This window comes from Apodemus sylvaticus, chromosome 12 (genome assembly GCF_947179515.1).
Source record: "Apodemus sylvaticus chromosome 12, mApoSyl1.1, whole genome shotgun sequence".
Classification (NCBI taxonomy): Eukaryota; Metazoa; Chordata; class Mammalia; order Rodentia; family Muridae; genus Apodemus; species Apodemus sylvaticus.
In genome coordinates, this window is record NC_067483.1 from 98,753,283 (window position 1) to 98,772,712 (window position 19,430).

At 49.8% G+C, this 19,430-nt stretch overlaps 2 protein-coding genes across 2 annotated transcripts in view; one reads left to right on the top strand and one right to left on the bottom strand.

Annotated features, from left to right (window-relative positions):
• Window positions 1-19,430, top strand: part of Nek2 (NIMA related kinase 2) — a 712,524-nt gene that overhangs the window by 25,855 nt on the left and 667,239 nt on the right. The gene's annotated exons all lie outside the window — the stretch shown is intronic.
• Atf3 (activating transcription factor 3) lies at window positions 4,793-18,854 on the bottom strand. Its single transcript, XM_052200770.1, has 4 exons — window positions 18,601-18,854; window positions 12,641-12,884; window positions 7,188-7,295; window positions 4,793-6,184 (listed from the first exon to the last, which is right to left on the bottom strand). The coding sequence occupies exons 2-4, from the start codon at window positions 12,878-12,880 to the stop codon at window positions 5,987-5,989; spliced, it is 546 nt and encodes a 181-aa protein (XP_052056730.1). The 5' UTR covers window positions 12,881-12,884; window positions 18,601-18,854; the 3' UTR covers window positions 4,793-5,986.

The window sequence follows — 19,430 nt, forward strand, 5'->3', positions numbered from 1 at the left end:
GACAAGCTTGGAGAATGAAGAGACGTTTGCCAAGTGCTGATGTGGGTGGGTGGGACCTGGGGAGTGACTGATCTGTGGATGCCCATCAGTGGTGGCTATACAGCTGCATAGCCTGTACATACAGCAGGTGCATCTGTTCAAAGCATTTGGATGTTAAATAGTGGGCTGTGTGTTTCCATTCACACACATAGCACATACACCTTTAGAACTCTTGTTCACAAACTTTGTGGCTTTTAAGGGTGTAGCCTTCAACTTTGCATTGACTGTGTGACCTTGAGCAAGCTTCGGAGTTCCTACCTCCTCGTGTGTGGAATGAGCAATACTTCTAAGGATCGAATGTCCCCCACACCACTGGGTTAGAGGCACTTGGAGTCCCTGAGCTACTGGGATGTAGGCTCCGTGGGAGAACCTGTCACTGAGGGTGTGTCTTGAAGTGAAATTATGGGACGCCCTGCCCCCGCCTTTCTCTTCCACTCTGCCTCCAGGTTATGAGGTGATTTTGGATCATCACAAATTCCCTACCAGGATTTTGTTGTATCCATACAGGCCAGAGAAACAAGGCAAATCCATCACAGACTGACACTTCTAAACTGAACTGTACTGGCTGGTTCTGTGTGTCAACTTGACACAAGCTGGAGTTATGACAGAGAAAGGAGCCTCCCTTGAGGAAATGCCTCCATGAGATCCAGCTGTAAGGCATTTTCTCAATTAGTGATCAAGGCGGGGAGGGCCCATTATGGGTGGTGCCATCCCTGGGCTGGTGGTCCTGGGTTCTATAAGAGAGCAGGCGGAGAGAGCCGGGCAGTGGTAGTGAATGCCTTTAATCCCAGCACTTGGGAGGCAGAGGCAGGCAGGGAGGCAAGGTCAGTCTGGTCTACAGAGTGAATTCCAGGACAGCCAGGGTGACATAGAAAAACCCTGTCTTGAAAAACCAACCAAAAAAAAAAAAAAGAAAGAAAGAAAGAAAAGAAAGAAAGAAAAGAAAAGAAAGCAGGCTGAGCAAGCCAGGGGAAGCGACCCAGTAAGGAACATCCCTCCATGGCCTCTGCTCCTGCTTCCTGACCTGCTTGAGTTTCAGTCCTGACTTCCTGTGGTGATGAATAGCAATGTGGAAATGTAAGCTGAATAAACCCTTTCCTCCCCAACTTGCTTCTTGGCCATGATGTTTGTGCAGGAATAGAAACCCTAAGACATGAACCACAATAAACTTTTGTCTTTTTCAGTGTTTTTTCACTCCCATGTGAGTGGTGCTTGTACACAGACATGAAGGCCCAAGGTTGATTTTTCACAGACACACCAACTCTGGCGATATGGGTAGTCTGGCAAGCCAGCTTCCTCTGGGGATGCCTGTCTCTGTCTCAAATCTAGAATTGCAGGCAGACCACCATGTCCACCTGGCATTTACACAAGTTATGAGCTCAAGTCTTCATGTGGCAGGTACCTGAACCGCTAAGTCATCCTTCCAACCCTCTTTCTCTCTTAAAATAGTTTTGCATGTGTCAGTGCGTTCATGTGCATGTGTGCATGTGTGTGTGTGTGTGCGCACATGTGTGTACACATGCATGTGTATTAGGTACATGTACATGCCACAGTACACTTGAGGATAACTTGTGGGAGTTGTCTCCTTTCATCCTGTGGGACTGAACTCTGGTCAGACTTGGCAGCAAAAGCCTTAACTCCCTGAGGATCTCAGCAGCCCAGGTTCTTTTTGTTTATCTCTGGTATTATAGTGACAGAATACTACATACAGGATGTGATATATGCGATGTTGTCCCAGGAGGTGAATGGTACCTCTAATAAGCATCCAGTCAGCCTCAGTAAGCTCTGCAGCTCAGTGTGGATTTCTTCACAAGAACACTTATTTTAATTTTATATTTTGAGACAGGATCACACTGTGTAGCCCTGGCTGGCTTGGAAATCACAACATAGACTAGCTGGCCTTAACCAGAGATCCACTTGCACACACCACTTAGTCTGACCCCAAGACCAATTTTTAATGAGTCTGGAAGCTTCTGGAGTTAAGAGCTACAAGAACCTGGAACAGTGCTTGGTGTGTAAGCCTGGCCTCCCTTCAGGCAAACCCAGACACAAAGACAGCAGCACCTGAACCTCAGACAGGCTAGAGTAGCAAGCAAGCAAAGGTTCCTTCAAAGTTCTAGGGCAAGCACTGTGGTGGTGGTGGTGGTGGTGGTGGTGGTGGTGATTGTGGTGGTGGTGGTGGTGGTAGTAATGGTGGTGGTGGTAGTCATGGTGGTGGTCATGGTGGTGGTAGTAGTGGTGGTGGTGATGCTGGTGGTGGTAGTCATGCTGGTGGTGATTGTGGTAGTGGTAGTGGTGGTCATGGTGGTGGTCATGGTGGTGGTGGTAGTGGTGGTCATGGTGGTGGTGGTGGTGGTGGTGGTGGTGGTTGTGGTGGTGGTGGTGGTGGTGGTGGTGGTAGTAATGGTGGTGGTGATAGTCATGGTGATGGTCATGGTGGTGGTGGTAGTGGTTGTAGTGGTGGTGGTCATGGTGGTGGTCATGGTGGTGATGGTAGTGGTTGTGGTGGTGGTGGTCATAGTGGTGGTAGTCATGCTGGTGGTGGTAGTGGTGGTAGTGGTGGTCATGGTGGTGGTGGTGGTGGTGGTGGTGGTGGTGGTGGTGGTGGTGGTAAGCTGGCTATGTTGGAAACAAGCATTTGACCTCTTGACAGAATATGAAATGATGACAGTGGAACTCAAGTCCTGAGCCACAACATTCCAGATCTTTACTCTGAAACAGAACTGGGACACATTCCAGGACAACACAAGCAGCAGAGAAAGAAGGGTGACTGGGGGCCGTGCAGTGAGAGGTCGCCATGCCCTGCAGGCAGCAGCTGAGGAACTGAAGATGTGGCCAACCAGGTGCTAATTGCTATGGCCCTGTGTAAGTTTATTCTTTCAGACTCCTGACCTGCCTCCTTCAACCTGAAGCACAGGAGTCAGAGCCCTGTTGGCACGTGTCAGTGCAGTGCTCTGTAAAGGTCACGGGAAGCATCCCTCTGCCTCTGCTCTAACCCATTACCCTCCGTGGCAGTTTTCAAACTGCCTTGACTTCGTTGTAGCACCTCTACCCACAGCCACAGGATTAGGGCAATGCTGTCTTTTGCTGTCTTTATTTCCTCCTCTTCATACAGATTAGCTAAAGAGGTAGATGGCTCTTTTCTGATTAGGAACAACGAGAGATACAATCATGCCTGTGACATAAGATAGTTTAAAATCATATAACAGTTCAAACAATCTTTAAAAGAAAAAAAATAGGAAAAAAGGGGGGGGGGACTAGAGGGATGGCTCAGCGGTTAAAAGCACTGACTGCTCTTCTGAAGGTCCTGAGTTCAAATCCCAGCAACCACATGGTGGCTAACAACCATCTGTAATGAGATCTGATGCCCTCTTCTGGTGTGTCTGAAGACAGGGACAGTGGACTTACATATAATAAATAAATAAATCTTAAAAGAAATTAGGAAACAGTTGAAACAAACAAGGACATAGGGCTGGCAACTGGCTCAGCTGGTCAGAGTGTTTGCCACCAAGCCTGTTGACCTATGAACTCATGTGATTAGAACTGACTCTCAAATATTGTCCTCAGACCTCCACTCAAGTATTGGGGTTTGCCAGGGAAGGAAGACTTGGTGTATCTCTAGTACTGCAAAATGAGGGTGAGGGGCAAGGAGAAATCACTGGAACATGAAATTCCAGAAAATCAGGATTACCATTCTCAGAACAACCCGGCCCATCCCCCATCTAGTCCAAAGCTGTTCCCAAGCCTTCTTCGTCCCCGCGACCCCCACCCCCACCGTTTTCCTTGATACATGAAATACATACGTGCTATGAGGCACACCCGTGCTAACAGATGTTAACATATCTAAGTCAAGCTGACACTTGTTCAAGGACCACCGTGGCAGAAGGCAAGGTCAAGAGACTCAAGCCAAGCTGAGCCATAGAAATGGTTTGCAGCCAGTAAAGGCATGTGCTGCCAAGCCTGAGGACCCAAGTTCAAATCCCAGGACCCAAGTGAAAGGCTCAAGCTTAAAAGCACGTGTGTGCTTTAGGCATATCTGTATTTGTACGCTTGGAGAAACTGACGGCTGAAATATTTAACAAGTTTGGACTTTACATCAAAATCCTATTGTAAGCCAGACATGGTGGTGCGTGCCTTTAAACCAGCATTCTGGGGGCAGATCAGCACTTGGGAGTTGATGGCTAGTCTGTGTATTATGTTTCAGGTCACCTAGGGCTACATACTGAGACTGACTCAAAGCAAACAAAAAGCTATCTTAGCGCCAAACAGTTGGTGTGAAGGACACACCTGTAGTGTTGTTTTCAGGGTTTGTCAATGAGAAACCTTGAGTATCAGTCAACAGCCTGAGGCACAGGGTTAGAAGTCACCTACCTGGGTGGCACAGCTGGCTCAGTGCTTAAGAGCTCTTCTGGTCTCTGTAGTCAACTGTACTCATGTACATCCCTACACACACACACACACACACACACACACACACACACACACACATATGCGCGCACGCAATGCACACGCACACACATGCGCACACGTGCACACGCACATGCATGCATGTGGCGCACAGACTACATGCTGACAAAGCACCCATACACATAAAATATACATTTTTAAAAAGCCAACTAACTGCCCTACCTCGGGGTCTCCCCATGAACAAAGGAAGCTGGCTGTCCATCCCCAGGCACTCAGTGCTGACCGCCCCATGACAGAGGCAGTGCCGCCATTTCAACACTCAGCAGAAACCAGCGCCACACTCAGGTTTACCAGGTCTTGTTCTGATATTTATTATGTTGACAGGCTAGGAATACTGGGATAAATAAGTAATATTTTCTCTTACAGAAAACTGTAATGACACTATTGGGTGGGATTAAACACTGAGGATTTCACAGAAACATCAGAATTTTAACAGTAACCAGAGTCCTGGTGGCCAGAGGGAGGGGCCTCCCAGCTGAAATGCTCTGGACCACATCTCAAAATAGCTACAAGACAAAAGCGCCGGTGACATCCCACCATGCAGACGCCTGGCCCTGCACCTGGCTTCAAACCCAGGTCTCCACAGGCTGTGGCTGTGGTTTTTGGTGGGAAGAAAGGAAAACGGAGACTCTTTGGCGCTTCCTGCCCTGTCACTGAGTGTGGAGTCCTACACCCTTTGAAAGCTGGACTTTTGCCTTCATTTTGTGACATTGTAACAGTTTGTAGCCAAGGACAAACTGCTGTGACCAGGTTCTTCCTCAGCAGTGGGTACAGGAAAGGAGCCGTCCATCCTCTGTCAGCACAGCCCGTCATCAGCCAGCTTCACTCCTGTGGCGTCAGCATGTTCACATGGTCACCCAAATGCTTTTGAGGGACACTGTCCACAATGGCAGACTCCCAAACGCTCAGAAATCAGATCTGATGAAACTCCCGGAAAAATCATGCCAATGTCGTGCAAGACAAACATCTAAATAGCACAACACCAGGCTCTTAAATGAATGCCCTATGCACAGTCATTCTGGGACGGAACAGCGTATTTTCTAGAAAGCATACCCTGGCCATTGGACAACCTCAGTAACGAATGTCCTCGCTCCATATTCCCTAGGAGGGATGTTGTTAGCCGCAGTGGAGGACGCGGTCCCACCCCACCTATCAAGACACTTCTGCCCGGATCCCATTAGTGGGATCCTGCTTTGCATGGGACCCCAGCCTGGGGCCAGCTAGGTCATCTGAGAATGGCCGGGATGGTAAGGCCTAAATCTTGGAATTGGTGAGACAAAGGAAGCTCTGCCTGCTCCACGGTTCTCTCGGGGCAGAGCGGGACAACGCAGTAGTCACCACAGGCCCTCCTGCCCCAACGGCTCTTAGCTGCTGAGATTCTAGAAGTGCACAGGAAGCCAGTTTTCCAATGGCTTCAGGGTTTGGGGTGGAGAGGGAGGATTCAGTAAGGACTCCCCAGTTGCCCCCATGCCACCTCTGCTTAGCTCTGCAATGTTCCTTCTTTTATCTGTTGGATAAAGAGGTTCCTCTCGTCTTCCGGTGTCCGTCCGTGCTGAGCCCGGACGATACATGTTGGCCGGTGCAGGTTGAGCATGTAGATCAGATGCTGTTTCTCATTCTTCAGCTCCTCGATCTGGGCCTTCAGTTCGGCATTCACGCTCTCCAGCTTCTCTGACTCCTGAGGGACAATCGGCAGAGGCATTAGGAGGAAGCCTAGTGGGGGTGTGGGGGAGCTGACCACCTGGAAACCTTGGGGCTCCTCAAACTGAGAGAGACCCGCTAGAGGAACTGTCCTACCACAAAGATGGGAGGACAAACTAGGTAGAAGGTGGTAGGAACCCTGTACAGGCCTTGGAAGTTGGGAGACATGTAAAAGAAAGTTTAGAGAAACCACTAAGCCCGGCTCCATGCTTGCTGGAACTGCCTTAGCACCACGGGCTCAGAGAGGGCTGCTCCAGTCCACAGCCCGTGCAGAAGGCATCTGGGCCCCACAAGGTCGTGGGGGCCGGGGAGAAACACAAACTGGTAGTGTGGAGTTTTCTTTGGATGTCTGATCTCACCAAGACTCCACAAATGTATTCCCAGAAACACCGAAGCTTCCTGGGTTTGTTGTTGTTGTTGTTGTTGTTGTTTTCCACTGACCCTGAAGTAATGAGCAGACATCCCAGGTTTTTATGTCTCTTTGAGAAGTTGGCCTGCACACACTTGGGGAGCAGACATGGCCCCTGCAAAGACTTCCAGGCTCTGTGGTCTGAGTTGCCTGTGAACCCATGCTGTATCCCTAGTGTTTTATGTGCGGTGTCAGCCTGCGGGGTGCTCCTCCCATAGCAGGGAGGCAGGGTTCAGATCCACTGTAAGGACTACTTCCGGGTCACCAGAGTAACTCGAAGACCATAATAAAAGCTTTTCCTGAGAGCCAAAGGCAGTAACAGAGTTTTATAGTTTTGTTGTATTTGGTAAAACTGGTGAGTAAAGTCTCTTTAACTAGGCTGGCATGAACATGTATGTATAGATATGTACATATACATGTGTGTATGTGTGTGTGTGTACATATATACATCTCCAGAGTCTCGTCCTCCATGCTAATAGCTTTGCTCCATGCTCTGCCTACTGCTGGCATTTCTGCGCCACCCACAAGGCTTTCCGTCCCCTCACGGGAGGCCGGGCCAGGCAGGACTCACCTTCTGCAGACACTCCGTCTTCTCCTTTTTCTTGTTCCGACACTTGGCGGCAGCAATTTTATTTCTTTCCCGCCGCCTCCTTTTCCTCTCATCTTCTTCCGGGGCCACCTATAAAATCCAAAAGGCGCACATTTAAGTGGCCCTGAACCCAAGTATCAAGGCTGTGGGGTTTTGTTTGTGTTTAATCATGTATTTGTGTTTGTATCTCTCTGTGTGTACATCTGCCACATGTATTCACGGTGCTTTCAGAGAGCAGAAAGGGTGTTGGGGCCTCAGGAGGTGGAGCTGCAGACCGCTGGGAGCCACTCATCAGCCACTCATCGCACTGTGCTTGGGAGCTCCAGTCCTCTGGAATTGCAGCAAGTGCTCTTCCCCATGGAGCCACCGCTCCAGCCTCATGACTTAGGTTTTCGTATGAACCCCCTTCTCACCCGTGTACAGACACACACTTGACAATGAATATCCAAATCTAAAGCCTGTTCAGTAAAATAGAATTATATTGGAAATTAGTAAACTAAAATCTGCTTTAAAAACCTAAAACCTGGGGCTGGAGAGACGACTCAGCAGTTAAGTGCCACTGACTGCTCTTCCAGAGGTCCTGAGTTCAATCCCAGCAACCACATGATGGCTCACAACCATCTGTAATGGGATCTGATGCCCTCTTCTAGTGTGTGTCTGGAGATGACTGCAGGGTACTCATATAAATAAATAAATCTTTAAAAAAAAGAAAAAGGACTGGAGAGATGCCTCAACGGTTAAGAGCACTGACTGCTCTCCTGAAGGTCCCGAGTTCAAATCCCAGCAACCACATGGTAGCTCACAAGCATCCACAACGAGATCTGACTCCCTCTTTGGGAGTGTCTGAAGACAGCTACAGTGTACTTACATACAATAAATAAATGAATCTTTAAAAAGAACAAACAATTGTCTTTCTAAAAAAGAAAGAAAGAAAGAAAGAAAGAAAGAAACCTAAAACCTACCTTAAAAATGCATTTGGATTTTGAAATAAGAATTTGAGTTTTAAATTGATACCTGCTGATGCTAATTATAATCAAAGCACACATGCACAAGGCTTTGTAAGTGTGTCCTCTCCTCTGGAATCAGGGGTGATCAGATCATCCCTAGCCACACTCTCCTGAGAGCAGTGCTGTTTGGGGAGGTTGTGGAACCTTTGGGGTGGGAGACATGGCTGGCAGGGGTAGATTGTGGCACAAAGAAGAGGGAGGACTTAACCTCCAAACCCACTTCTATCTGAGTTTTGCTTCTTGAGCTAGAAAAATGTACACAAGCATCCGTCACCGGGCACAGGCCCCTACCACCGGGCACAGGCCCCCACCACCGGGCACAGGCCCCCGCCACCGGGCACAGGCCCCCTCCACCAGGCACAGGCCCCTACCACCGGGCACAGGCCCTCCCCACAAGGCACAGGCCCCCGCCACCGGGGCAAGGAGCTTCCCTGGCCACCATGTCTCCCCTGCAGGATGGACTGTATCCCCTCAACTGTGCGAGCCAAAGCAAACTTCTTCCAGGGGCTTCTGTCAACCATTTGGCCATAGTTACAGAAAAACAACTGATGTCTCTGCCTTTACCAGGAGTATCATGGTACGTCTTTCCCAAGAGGTCAGTGAGCTTCTGGAGGAGAGGGACATGAGACCATTAATGGTAGCAGATGGTATTGATAGGCCCACAGCCGGATGCTATTGATAGGCAGAGTCCTGAACCACCTGCTGATTCAACCATCAAATCATACTGCTTTCCTGTGCCTCGTTCTGAGTCAGTACTACTGGTGCTCAGAGGACAGAGCTATGTCCAGCTTTGGTGGCTATGGTCCTCTGTGGATGTTCGCCCTGACCCTCACTGTCGTCTGTGGACCCATGAGCAGTGGACACATCCAGCCAGGTACTCTGCAAAAGTACATGTGGGATGAATTCTCCCTGGTCTGCCCAGTGTCAGACCCTGCCGGCTTTGGGGTGCCATGACTGACCCACTCCTGACCTTTTCCTATTATGAGTCAGAAGATATGGTGGGCTGAGATGGAAGCTTTACAGTGGGGAGAGGCAGGGCCCCAGGGACTCTCCGCCTGAAACTCTATCCTTCATGCCTCAGGGCCACAGTCCCAGAAAATATAAAAGTCATACACACTCATACACACACACACACACACACACAAATACTACACAGATATACACACAGATACACAGATACACAGATACACAGATACACAGACACACACAGAGACACACAGACACACACACAGACACACACACAAATACTACACAGATATACACACAGATACACAGATACACAGACACACACAGAGACACACGAGAGAACATGGCTCAGTGGTTAAGAGCATTTGCTGCTCTTGTGGAGAACTTGGGTTCGGTTCCCAGCACCCACACGGTGGCTCCCAAGTGTAACTCTAGTTCCAGGGGATTCAGAACCCACTCCTGGCCTCTGTGGGCAGCAGACATGCACACAGCACACATACATTCATGCAGAGAAAATACACACACAAAAAAATTCAAAAAAAATTAAAACGAAGACTGAATCATGAAAATCAAAGAACAAGTTAAAAAAAAAAGAATTACACTGATAACGTGGGAAATTGGAATTGTATCTACTTTAAAATTTATTTGGATTTTGAAGTAAGGTTTTTGATACTTAAATTGGCCCATGTGAACTGGACGGCTGTGGTGCATGCCCTTTATCCCAGCACTTGGGACTCTGAGACAGGTAGATCTCTATAATTTCAAGGCCAGTTTGGTCTATAAGGCGAGTTCTAGGACAGCCAAGGCTGCATAAAGAAACCCTGACTTGAAAACCAAAACCAAAACCAACCAAACGAAACATTGATCCCTGTAATTCAGAACTTGAAAAAAACGACTATTTTATAAATAAATATATCCTTTCGCCTAGAGTCAGGAGTAACCTGGTAGCAGCACCACCTGCTCACTCTTCTCGCTCTAGAGACCCCCACCGTCCTTCCTGGTCCACCCACTGTGCAGCCTCCCTTCCTCATCTCTCCCGACAACTGTATCTTATTTCAAACTATATCATCAGAGGAAAAAAGTCTCACAGAACATACCAGGCTCTAACCTACACCTCTGTAAGTACTGGGCTCAATACCCATGACTGTTTTGTGGTACCCTCTCTGACCTCCTCTGAGCTAGTGGGAAGCACAGCTAATGCCGCTACCGGCTCCCATAGCAACAGCATCATAAACAGTCCATTCCCATCTGCCAAATGCTATGAGCCAGGTTCCCCTCAGACCTTCCACAAACATCAGTCCCATTGACCAATCTCTTTTGACCCCCAATGCAATGCAAGGTCCTACACTCTGCCACTGACCTACAACCCCAGACCTCAAGATCATTTTAGACTCACATCTTTTGAGCCAGTTTCATTCTTTACACCACAGCTGTGGTCACACCCATTAAGTAAACTTAAAATAATCCTAACCAAGAAAGCCTAGCAAAGTTACAAGTGTTCACCTCTGATGTTCTTGAGACAGCATAGCTACAAGTAACCATGGCTCAGTAGCCATGTTGTTACTCCAGGCATCTTATGGAAAGGTTTCTCAACACAGAACAGTGCATGTGTGTAAACACATGTGAACAAAGAGCAAACACACGGTGTCCCAGATGTATGAGCACTGGTCCTTGGATCCATCAGGTAGGGAAAATCACCACCATATTCCTCATTTCTTTAGAAAGTCTCTGCACAGAAGGTGGCCTCACCAAACTCACAGCTTCAAGCACCATCCACAGGCAGATGCTTTCCAGCCCTGGTTCTCTGGCCCAGGACTCCCAGCTCACATCTGTGCCTTCCTGTTTGACATCTCCCAAGGACACAAGTTCTGCTCTTGTTCCACCTGTCCTCAACAGTCCCGAGCCCTGCAGCAAACGGACACACTCGTCTTTCCACAAACCTCAGGCAGCCTTGCCCGAGAGTCAGATCCAGAAGCCAGCCACCGTTCAGCACTGTACCCCAGACGTTCCTCCTGTAAGCACAGGGTCTCACAGTTTCATTTCTGAGCATGCTTCTCTGGCTTACTCCACTAGTAGTCTACTCAATATGGGGTCCAGGGAACCCACAGGAGCACGTGTCAGACCTGCTTGTTCTCTGTCCAAAAGCCTTCCAGTGGCTTCCTTTCTACTCTCCACAGAAGCTTGTGTGACCTGCCCAGTACCATTCCAGCCCACATGCTCCCCATCGTGAGCGAACCCTTCCCACACCTCTCCTCGGGTCTCAGCTAATAGGCCGTGACCAATGAAGTTTTTCTTGGTCTCTTAATGTAAAATGAAATTTTCACCTCTAGCTAATCTCAGAACCCTTTTCTTCTCTTTAAAAAATAAGCTTTATTAGCCGGGCAATGGTGGTGCACACCTGTAATCCCAGCACTCTGGGAGGCAGAGGCAGGTGGATTTCTGAGTTCGAGGCCAGTCTGGTCTACAGAGTGAGTTCCAGGACAGCCAAGGCTATACAGAGAAACCCTGTCTCAGAAAAACCAAAAAACCAAAAAACCAAAACCCCCAAAACCCAAAAAACAAAAAAAAAAAACAAAAAAAAAACCAAAAAAAAAACCAAAAAAAAAAAAAGCTTTATTGTATATGTGCCTGAGCCTTTGCCTGTGTGTGTCTGCGTTTGCAGTTGCCTGCTTCTGTGCACAGAAGCCTTTGCCTGTGTGTATCCACGTTTGTGCAGTTGTCTGCTTCTGTCTCCCTTTCCTTGTTGTTTTAAAAGAAACATAGTTTTTATTTTGCATGTATGAGTGTTTGCCCATGTTTATGTATTTGTGGCATATTTATGCGGTTGCCTGGAGAGGATGTTGGATTCCCTAAAATTGTGGAGTTACAGATAGCTGTGAGCCACCATGTGGGTACTGGGAATTGAACCTGTGTCCTGTGCAAGAGCAACAAGTGTGTTAACTGCTGAGGCCTTATACCTGCCTCTCAAGCTATTTATTTATCCAATTTTCTTTCTCTTTCTTTCTCTTTTTTAAAAAGTCTTGATATGTACCTCAGATCGCCCTCAAACTCACCACTCTCTTGATCTTCCTGTTTCTTCCAGCCTCTTGATCTCGCACACCACACACACACACACACATGCACACGCACGCACACACACACGCACACACGCGCGCGCGCGCATGTATACACATACACACACACATGCACATGCATGCACACATACCCAAGCGCGCGCACACACACACACACACACACACACACACACACCCGCACACTCTATCTGCCCATTCTCAGGTGCACCTGACACCTGCTCATTCATGTAGTCCTTGCTCCATTATCTTCAGACAATAGACTTTAACCTCCTGGAGGCCGAGCTTTGGGTGACTCCCCAACCCTACGCCTCCTGCTGGAATGTGCTGGAATGTGGAGTGTGACAAGCATGAGCTGAAGGAATGAGTGGTCACGTGCTGCAGAACCCACCTCAGACTTGGTGACGGCCATCTCCAGAGGTCTGCTGTTGATGGTGACCGACTCCAGCGCAGACGACATCCGATGGCAGAGGTGCTTATTCTGGATTGCGAACCTCAGTTCTTCCTTGACAAAGGGTGTCAGGTTAGCAAAATCCTCAAATACTAGTGACCCAGGAGGTGAAAGGCAGGGGACGATGGCGGTCGCACTCATTTCCGAGGCAGAGACCTGGCCTGGGTGTTGCAGCATCATTTTGCTGAAAGAAAAAAATTAAGCACAAACTGCTTCAAGGGTCCTGGGGTGTGGTGTCCAACCTCGGGAAGTACAGCCTACCCAGAGCAAAGTCCCCTCAGCCCCGGGGCTTCCGGCTTACTTTCACCTCAGGCCTAGGCCTTGCCGTGGCTGGAGAAATTACCCGCCACAAAGGAGGACGTACTACTGTGGTTTTGCTCAATGGACATGTTGTCCGACTGCCTCCTAAATATTTATGTTCTGACCCACAGATTAGCAGTACCCTCAACCTTGGTCAGTTTCTTTTTGCAACAGGCAGCAGTTAACGTGTAGATCCGTAACTGGGCAAGGTGCTGAGAATAAGTGCTGTTCGGTGTTCCGCCCTAAACAGCAACACACACACACACACACACACACACACATTCATAGCTCAGGGAACAACATTGGGGCCAAAAGCTCAGGAGGAAAGCAGAGTACTGGGGAGTGCTGTTTTCTGGACATGAAACAGCAGTTCCTCTCACGAACTTGTGGCAGTTCGGTTACCTGCACAGGACCTGTAGAGAAGGGCATAAGGTCCCAACCCTAACCCAGGAGCTATTAGCAGTGAACCCTGCAGTTAAAGGGGTCACTTATTTAGTAGTTAAGTTGCCCACATGCCAATAACTAACTCCACACCTGTGCAAGCAATGCTAATTAAATTCAATGAACCATCAAAAAAATGTTATGCTATCCTCACTGTGAATAAAACAGATACAGAAAGCACATAGCTCAGAGACACATCTAAAATAGAGCTCAGGGGCTTGTCTTTTTGGGCTCTTCTGTGGCTGGTACACAGAAGATGCAAATGTGACCTCAGTTCTAAAAGAAAAAACAAAAACAAACAACAAACAAAAACCACTAAAAAACAAAAAGACCAGCGCCTTCTGAGATCCCATTTTCAGTCTCCTTTTCACAAAGAAATGGGAAGACACTTGAATCTGAGCCACATCTGTTAGCCAGTTAGGTAGCTGGGGCCTTGAATTCAACAACTCTGCGGCAGAGTTTTCTCCTGGAAGAAGCTGGGCCCTCCAGTATGGAGAAGGTAAGAATGAAGGGTGTGATTCTTTGTCCCAGTCCTCAGCAGGGAATGGTGACGGAGGTAACTCAGGACATGCAGGAACACAGAGCTCCTTCTTAATGAGAAGGCTGGCAAAGTGAAGGACCTCAGCAGGCACGAGTGAAGTTCTGGTTTTATGGGGGTGTTTAGCTCTGAGGTACAAGGAGCGAGGCTTGGAACAGGGGCAGAGGGGGACCTAGGATGGGCCTGGTCTTGAAGGAGCAGGTAATTTGGTCCTGTGGAACTCCATCTACATGTGGAAGTTGGCTGAGAAAGCCCCAAACCACTGCTGAAGCTTTGGCCCAGCTGGCCCACGAAGCCCGCTGACCAGTTAGACAACCGACTAAATAAAGTGGAGCTGAGGTGGCCGTAGCAAATGCCCTCATCAGTCTATAGGTCAGCAAACCCACAGGGGCGACAGGAACCAAGGACAGAAGCAATCCGGAAGTGTGTTCTGGTGCCTCCTTCTGCTGCAGACTTGCTGCCCCTGTGACCCCACCCGCCTTTTCCTGAAGCAGGAGCAGTATAGTGACCATCCTCAGCTACACTGGTCATCAGCCAAGTCCCAGAGGGCAGGGAACCTTTTGGCAAATCTCTAATCTACCTTGTCTCCCTCGAGCCCTAGAGCCCTCGAGTGAGTTTTATGGCCAGCATTGTAAAAACTAGTCCCATTTCAGACATGAGTTAACTGAGATTTAGACAGATCCCATTAATACAGAATAGTATGGGACGCTGGGATTCATCTTGAGTGGTTTCAGAACTCACTTCCATAAAATCCCCATACCAGATTTTTTTGTTTTTAAACCGAGATTGAAGACCATTCAGTTATGTGTGGTGACAGTAACCTAGTGGCTTTCTCCTCTGCAAAGGAAGGCTGGTGATGAGTACCCTAACTCCCCAAGAGTGGTGTGAGCAGCTTGGAAAATAATACAAGAAATGCCCTGGGAAGCATTCTGCCACCAGGATCTCCCGCAGAGGGATGGCTGCCCTCCTGTGGACACTCCCTGGGATCTAGTCTTTGATATTAAGAGCCCTTCCTCAGGATCCCTTTCCCTGGGGATTAAGGCCCTCTGGTGGAGGCAGAAATTCCAGGCCAGTGACTGCTGAGTCAAAACTCAAGAAATGAATATACTGTGTCCCAGACAGGAGTACTGACGGAAGGTCTCCTAATTGGACCCTGTACCCGTGTGGCTGGGAGACGTTTCTCTGACTTCTGAAGCCAGAGGCTCAGCACCCTTCTATGCACTCTTCTTTCCCATTTTACTGGAAAAACAAACAAAACAAGAACCAAAAACAAATGAAAACTCCACAACAGTCCAGGCGTGGAATTCAGAGCTGCCACAGGCCTGACCATCAGTTGTGGGACTGAATAGTTCATCTAAACTTAACTAGTTTGAGCCACAGCAGTTGAGCATGCCCCTTTAGCCGCCCAGTTAAGTTTATTAATGAGCCCTTTGAAGTTAAAGCCCGCTGTTTAGGACTTCCCCCAACGACATTCTTAGTGTAAAGTCAGGAAGAAACTGAGGAATGTCAGTGGTATGGAATGTTTTTGTGAAAAGTTGGGGGTGGGGCTTACTTGGGGACAGGAGCGTGTGGTAAAGCTGTTAAGAAAACCTTTCCCATCGTCACAGGGAGTGGGGGGGGGGGGGCGCGCACTCTGTAAGGTTTGGGCACTTGTTCTTTCCAGTTTGTCTTGCACAGAGGAGTCCAGAGAGTCAGACTAGAGTCGGACTGTGTTCTCCAGGGAAAGTAAGTTTAAAACTTCAGCTTGATTTCAGGAACTGAGGCCCCAAAGAGGGGAGCACTTGGGGGTTTGGAGTGGGCAGAGTTAACTTTCTACACTGATCATAAAACCCTTTTCCAGGTTAGCTTCCAGATTCTGCTTCTGCTTCGCGACTTCCAATCAGAAACCATGTCAGATTATTGGCAATTTCATCATTTTCAAGAAAATGAAACTTCCCTCATTTAGCTGGAAATTCGGCTCCTAGATTTTTATCTCCTAGTAGCTTACGATGTCTTTGAATTTTCACTTTTGATTTCTACTTCCTCCCTCCAAACTGTCTGCCAACCACCATCCTGTGGTACTGGGGAATCAGTAGCCACCTTCCTAACTCTCTACATCCTGTTCTTTCTCCTGTGTGAAGGCTGGAGATGAGAGCCTGGGCTTCAGGGTCAGAGACAGTGTCTCCAGGTCTATCTCTGCTCCTCACAAGTTGAGTGCCCACTCCCGAGCCAGGGTCTTTCTGACCTTCAGTGTCCTATCTGAAAATTGTGACTGAGGTTGCCAATTCTCTCCCAGGGCTGTGGGGAAATAGCCCATCACATGCACAAACTTTAAAACATAAGGAAATCAGCATCCACACCTCCATTCTGACTCCATCTCCCCCATTCCCCTCAGGGAACCTGATTTAGCTCAATTCTGTTCATTTCTATTCATCAGGAACTGAATGGAACCCTCAAGAATTTCAGGCCAGTTCGTCACAACTGGTGGTTGACCCCTGAGTTCCCAAGACACCAGGTGAATTACACCCAATTTGCTGATATCAGCACTCCGCCATTATGGTTGGATGGGCAGAGATTGTGAGTTTTCATATAGAAAACAATTTCTTTCTTAAAGTTTCTGTGGGGTCCTGGCTATGTCCCTCCTCCCCTGTCAGGGAACCCCTATAGCCAGTTCCCTAAGGAATCACAGACTCTGGCTAAAGGGACCCCGGGACCCCCAGCATTAGAATTGTCTAGATCAAATCCCCATTTTGCCATTGTGTAAACTGAGGTCCAGGAAGAGAATCACTTGCCTAACTAAACTCACAGAGATGGGTGTGGTCTGGTTCCCCCAAGCTGCTCACACCCACCCTCTGCTCACTTTGCACTACACCAGGAGGACCCCATCCGTTCAACAGATCAACCAAGAAAGCAACCACAGACAGAGCTGGGTAGGCAACTGAGGGCTCAAGAGTCCCATCCCTGGCACCCCTCATAGAGGAGGCTCTGACAGAATGAAGACCAGAAGAAACTGGTGTGCCTGAGAAGGGATCTAGATAGCCACAGGTGCTGGGCGCTGTCTTCTTCACTCGGGGCACCTGGTCAGCAGCCTCTGAAAGCTCCAGACAGAAACAACCGCAACCCCCACCCCAGCCCCACCCCCAAGCAAGAGCCTGCAAGTGGTAACATAATCTCACAACAAATGCAACATGCAAAGCATGCGCTCTCTTCTTGGTGACACACGCCTGTAATCTCAGCACTTGGGGACTGAGGCTGGAAGACTGCCATACATTTAAAGCGAGCCCGGGTTACACAGGGAGACCTTGTCTCAAAAGAGTGAAACGACGGGAGGAGAGAACAAACATTTTAAATAACTGGGCTTGCCAACTCCTTTAATTTATAAGAAAGCCCATGAGCTACATGATGAAATCAAGGAAAATACAATGGTTAGGAGGAACATACAGAAAATGAGCGTGGGGTCGGAGCAGGGAACCCAACCCAATGGGAGAAGGCGTGGAGACAGAGATGGAAGAGAAGCCCCCTTTCCTGCCGTGTCTCAGAGACCGGTTAGGAACACCCTAACCGGGTGGGGAGCCCCCTCACTCAACATCCCTCCCCGGATCCTTCTATTTCAATTATTTCACTCTAGAAACAAATGTGTCAAAACCTGGCTAGCTGAACCACACAGCACAGCACAGAAAGGTGCTGGGCGTGGTGGCCTGTAATTTCAGCATTGGGAGGCTGAGGCCGGAGGATTGCCAGGAGTTTTTACATTCAGTTTGGATTACAGGGTGAGACTCTGTCACAAGAAAACAAAACAAGTTCCCCTGTCGCCCATACACACACACACACACACACACACACACACACACCACATACAGTACAAGCAGTTCCACACCCTGGTCCCTTCTCCCGCTTGATCCGATTCCTTCGGTTCACTTCGAATACACAAAGAAACCCAAGGGCCAGTTAAAAGTCAGCCAGAGCACAACAAGCACAACAGCGAAGTGACGTCTCAAGCCTAGCCGCCCGACGTTAGTGGCTGCGGAGACCTCTCCGCCTTCAGCCCCGGGACAGCGCCACGCCAGCGCTCGCCGCCTCCAAACTTATCCCAACTCACTTTCGCTCGCAGCGCTCTGCGCGGTCTAGCTGCTCAGAGCTCTGCTCCGGGGAGAGCAAGGCGACCTCCAGCGGCTGTGCCGGACCTCCGTCCGAGCGTCCTTCTCCATTCATTACCCCGAGCAGCGCTTCCACAAGCCGCGGCCACCGCGCCTCTCCGCAGGTTTAGGAGAGACCCGCTCCCGCTGGACACGAAGTGATGGATGGAGGAGGGGACCGCAATCCCCAGAGTGTGGGTCGCCCCCGCGCACCTGCACCCACCTCCCACCCAGACGACCTCTCCTAATTGCAAGCTGAGAGCGCGCGATCTCCTCCGTCCCTGGGCATCTTTCACGCGTCAAGTCAAAAGAGAAAGTTTGTTCTTTCACTTTACCAGAAACTTTTTCCCAGCTCGGAGCGGCAGCGGCAAAGAGCAGCTCAGCCGAGCGACTGTGCCACGGAAACTAGGGCTCGGGTCCCCAGTGGTTCAAGGGTCCCGGGACTGGTCACCAGAGGGGAACTTGGGGTGGGGAGGGCAGAGCTCCTCGGCGTGGCTCTAACTCACCTCCAGTCTTCGCTCGGGGCGGCCAGGGTCCAGAGAGCGGCTAGAGGCGGGCAGTCTGTCCCGCCGGCGGGCGAGCGCCAAGGACTCTGCCGGAGCGCGGGTTGGCCGGTCGGCTCCGCCGGGGAAGCACCGTGCGCGGAGCGTCTCGCTGAGTGAGACTGTGGCTGGGAGTGCGTTGCATCACCCCTTTTAAAGCCCTCGCGTTGGCAGGGAGCCCGCTTAACTCTAGGTTACCAATCCCAGGCTGACGTAATGCTATTAATAGCTTCCAGAGAGAACTGGCCAGAGGAGGGGTGAAGGAGGGGCGAAGGCGGGGCAAAAGGTGGGTGGAGACCGCGGACTTGGTGATGCAAGTGCGAGAAGGGGCGGTCGCCTCGCGTCCTGCGCGCCTCGCACGCCCGGGACACACACACCCGCCCGCCCTCTATCTCCATATCAGGCCGGGAGCCGCCCGGGCGCACCGCCAGATGTGCGTATTCGCCGCTGCGTGTTCCAGGCATGAGCCAATGGTGCCCAAGCCAGCGGCATGACTCCACCGCCCTGGCATCTCTCCCTCCGCTAGGTTGGGGAAAGGGGGGAGGGGTGCTGGGAGGCGGATCCTGGCAGTAGCCCAGACTAGGTGAGGCTGGGAAGCGGGCACGACCTTTCCCTAAAATGCGTGGTCATTTTTCTAAAACTTCAGTAAAAGGCGCCTCCTCTGGCCAGCGGCCTAGCATATGGAGGGACAGGGGAAGGGGTAGTGGTGACAATCTCCCGCGTGAAGGAGGTGCCCAAAGTTACACTCCGGTGAGTCCACACCGTTACCCGCCACTATGACCTCCGCTGCCGCG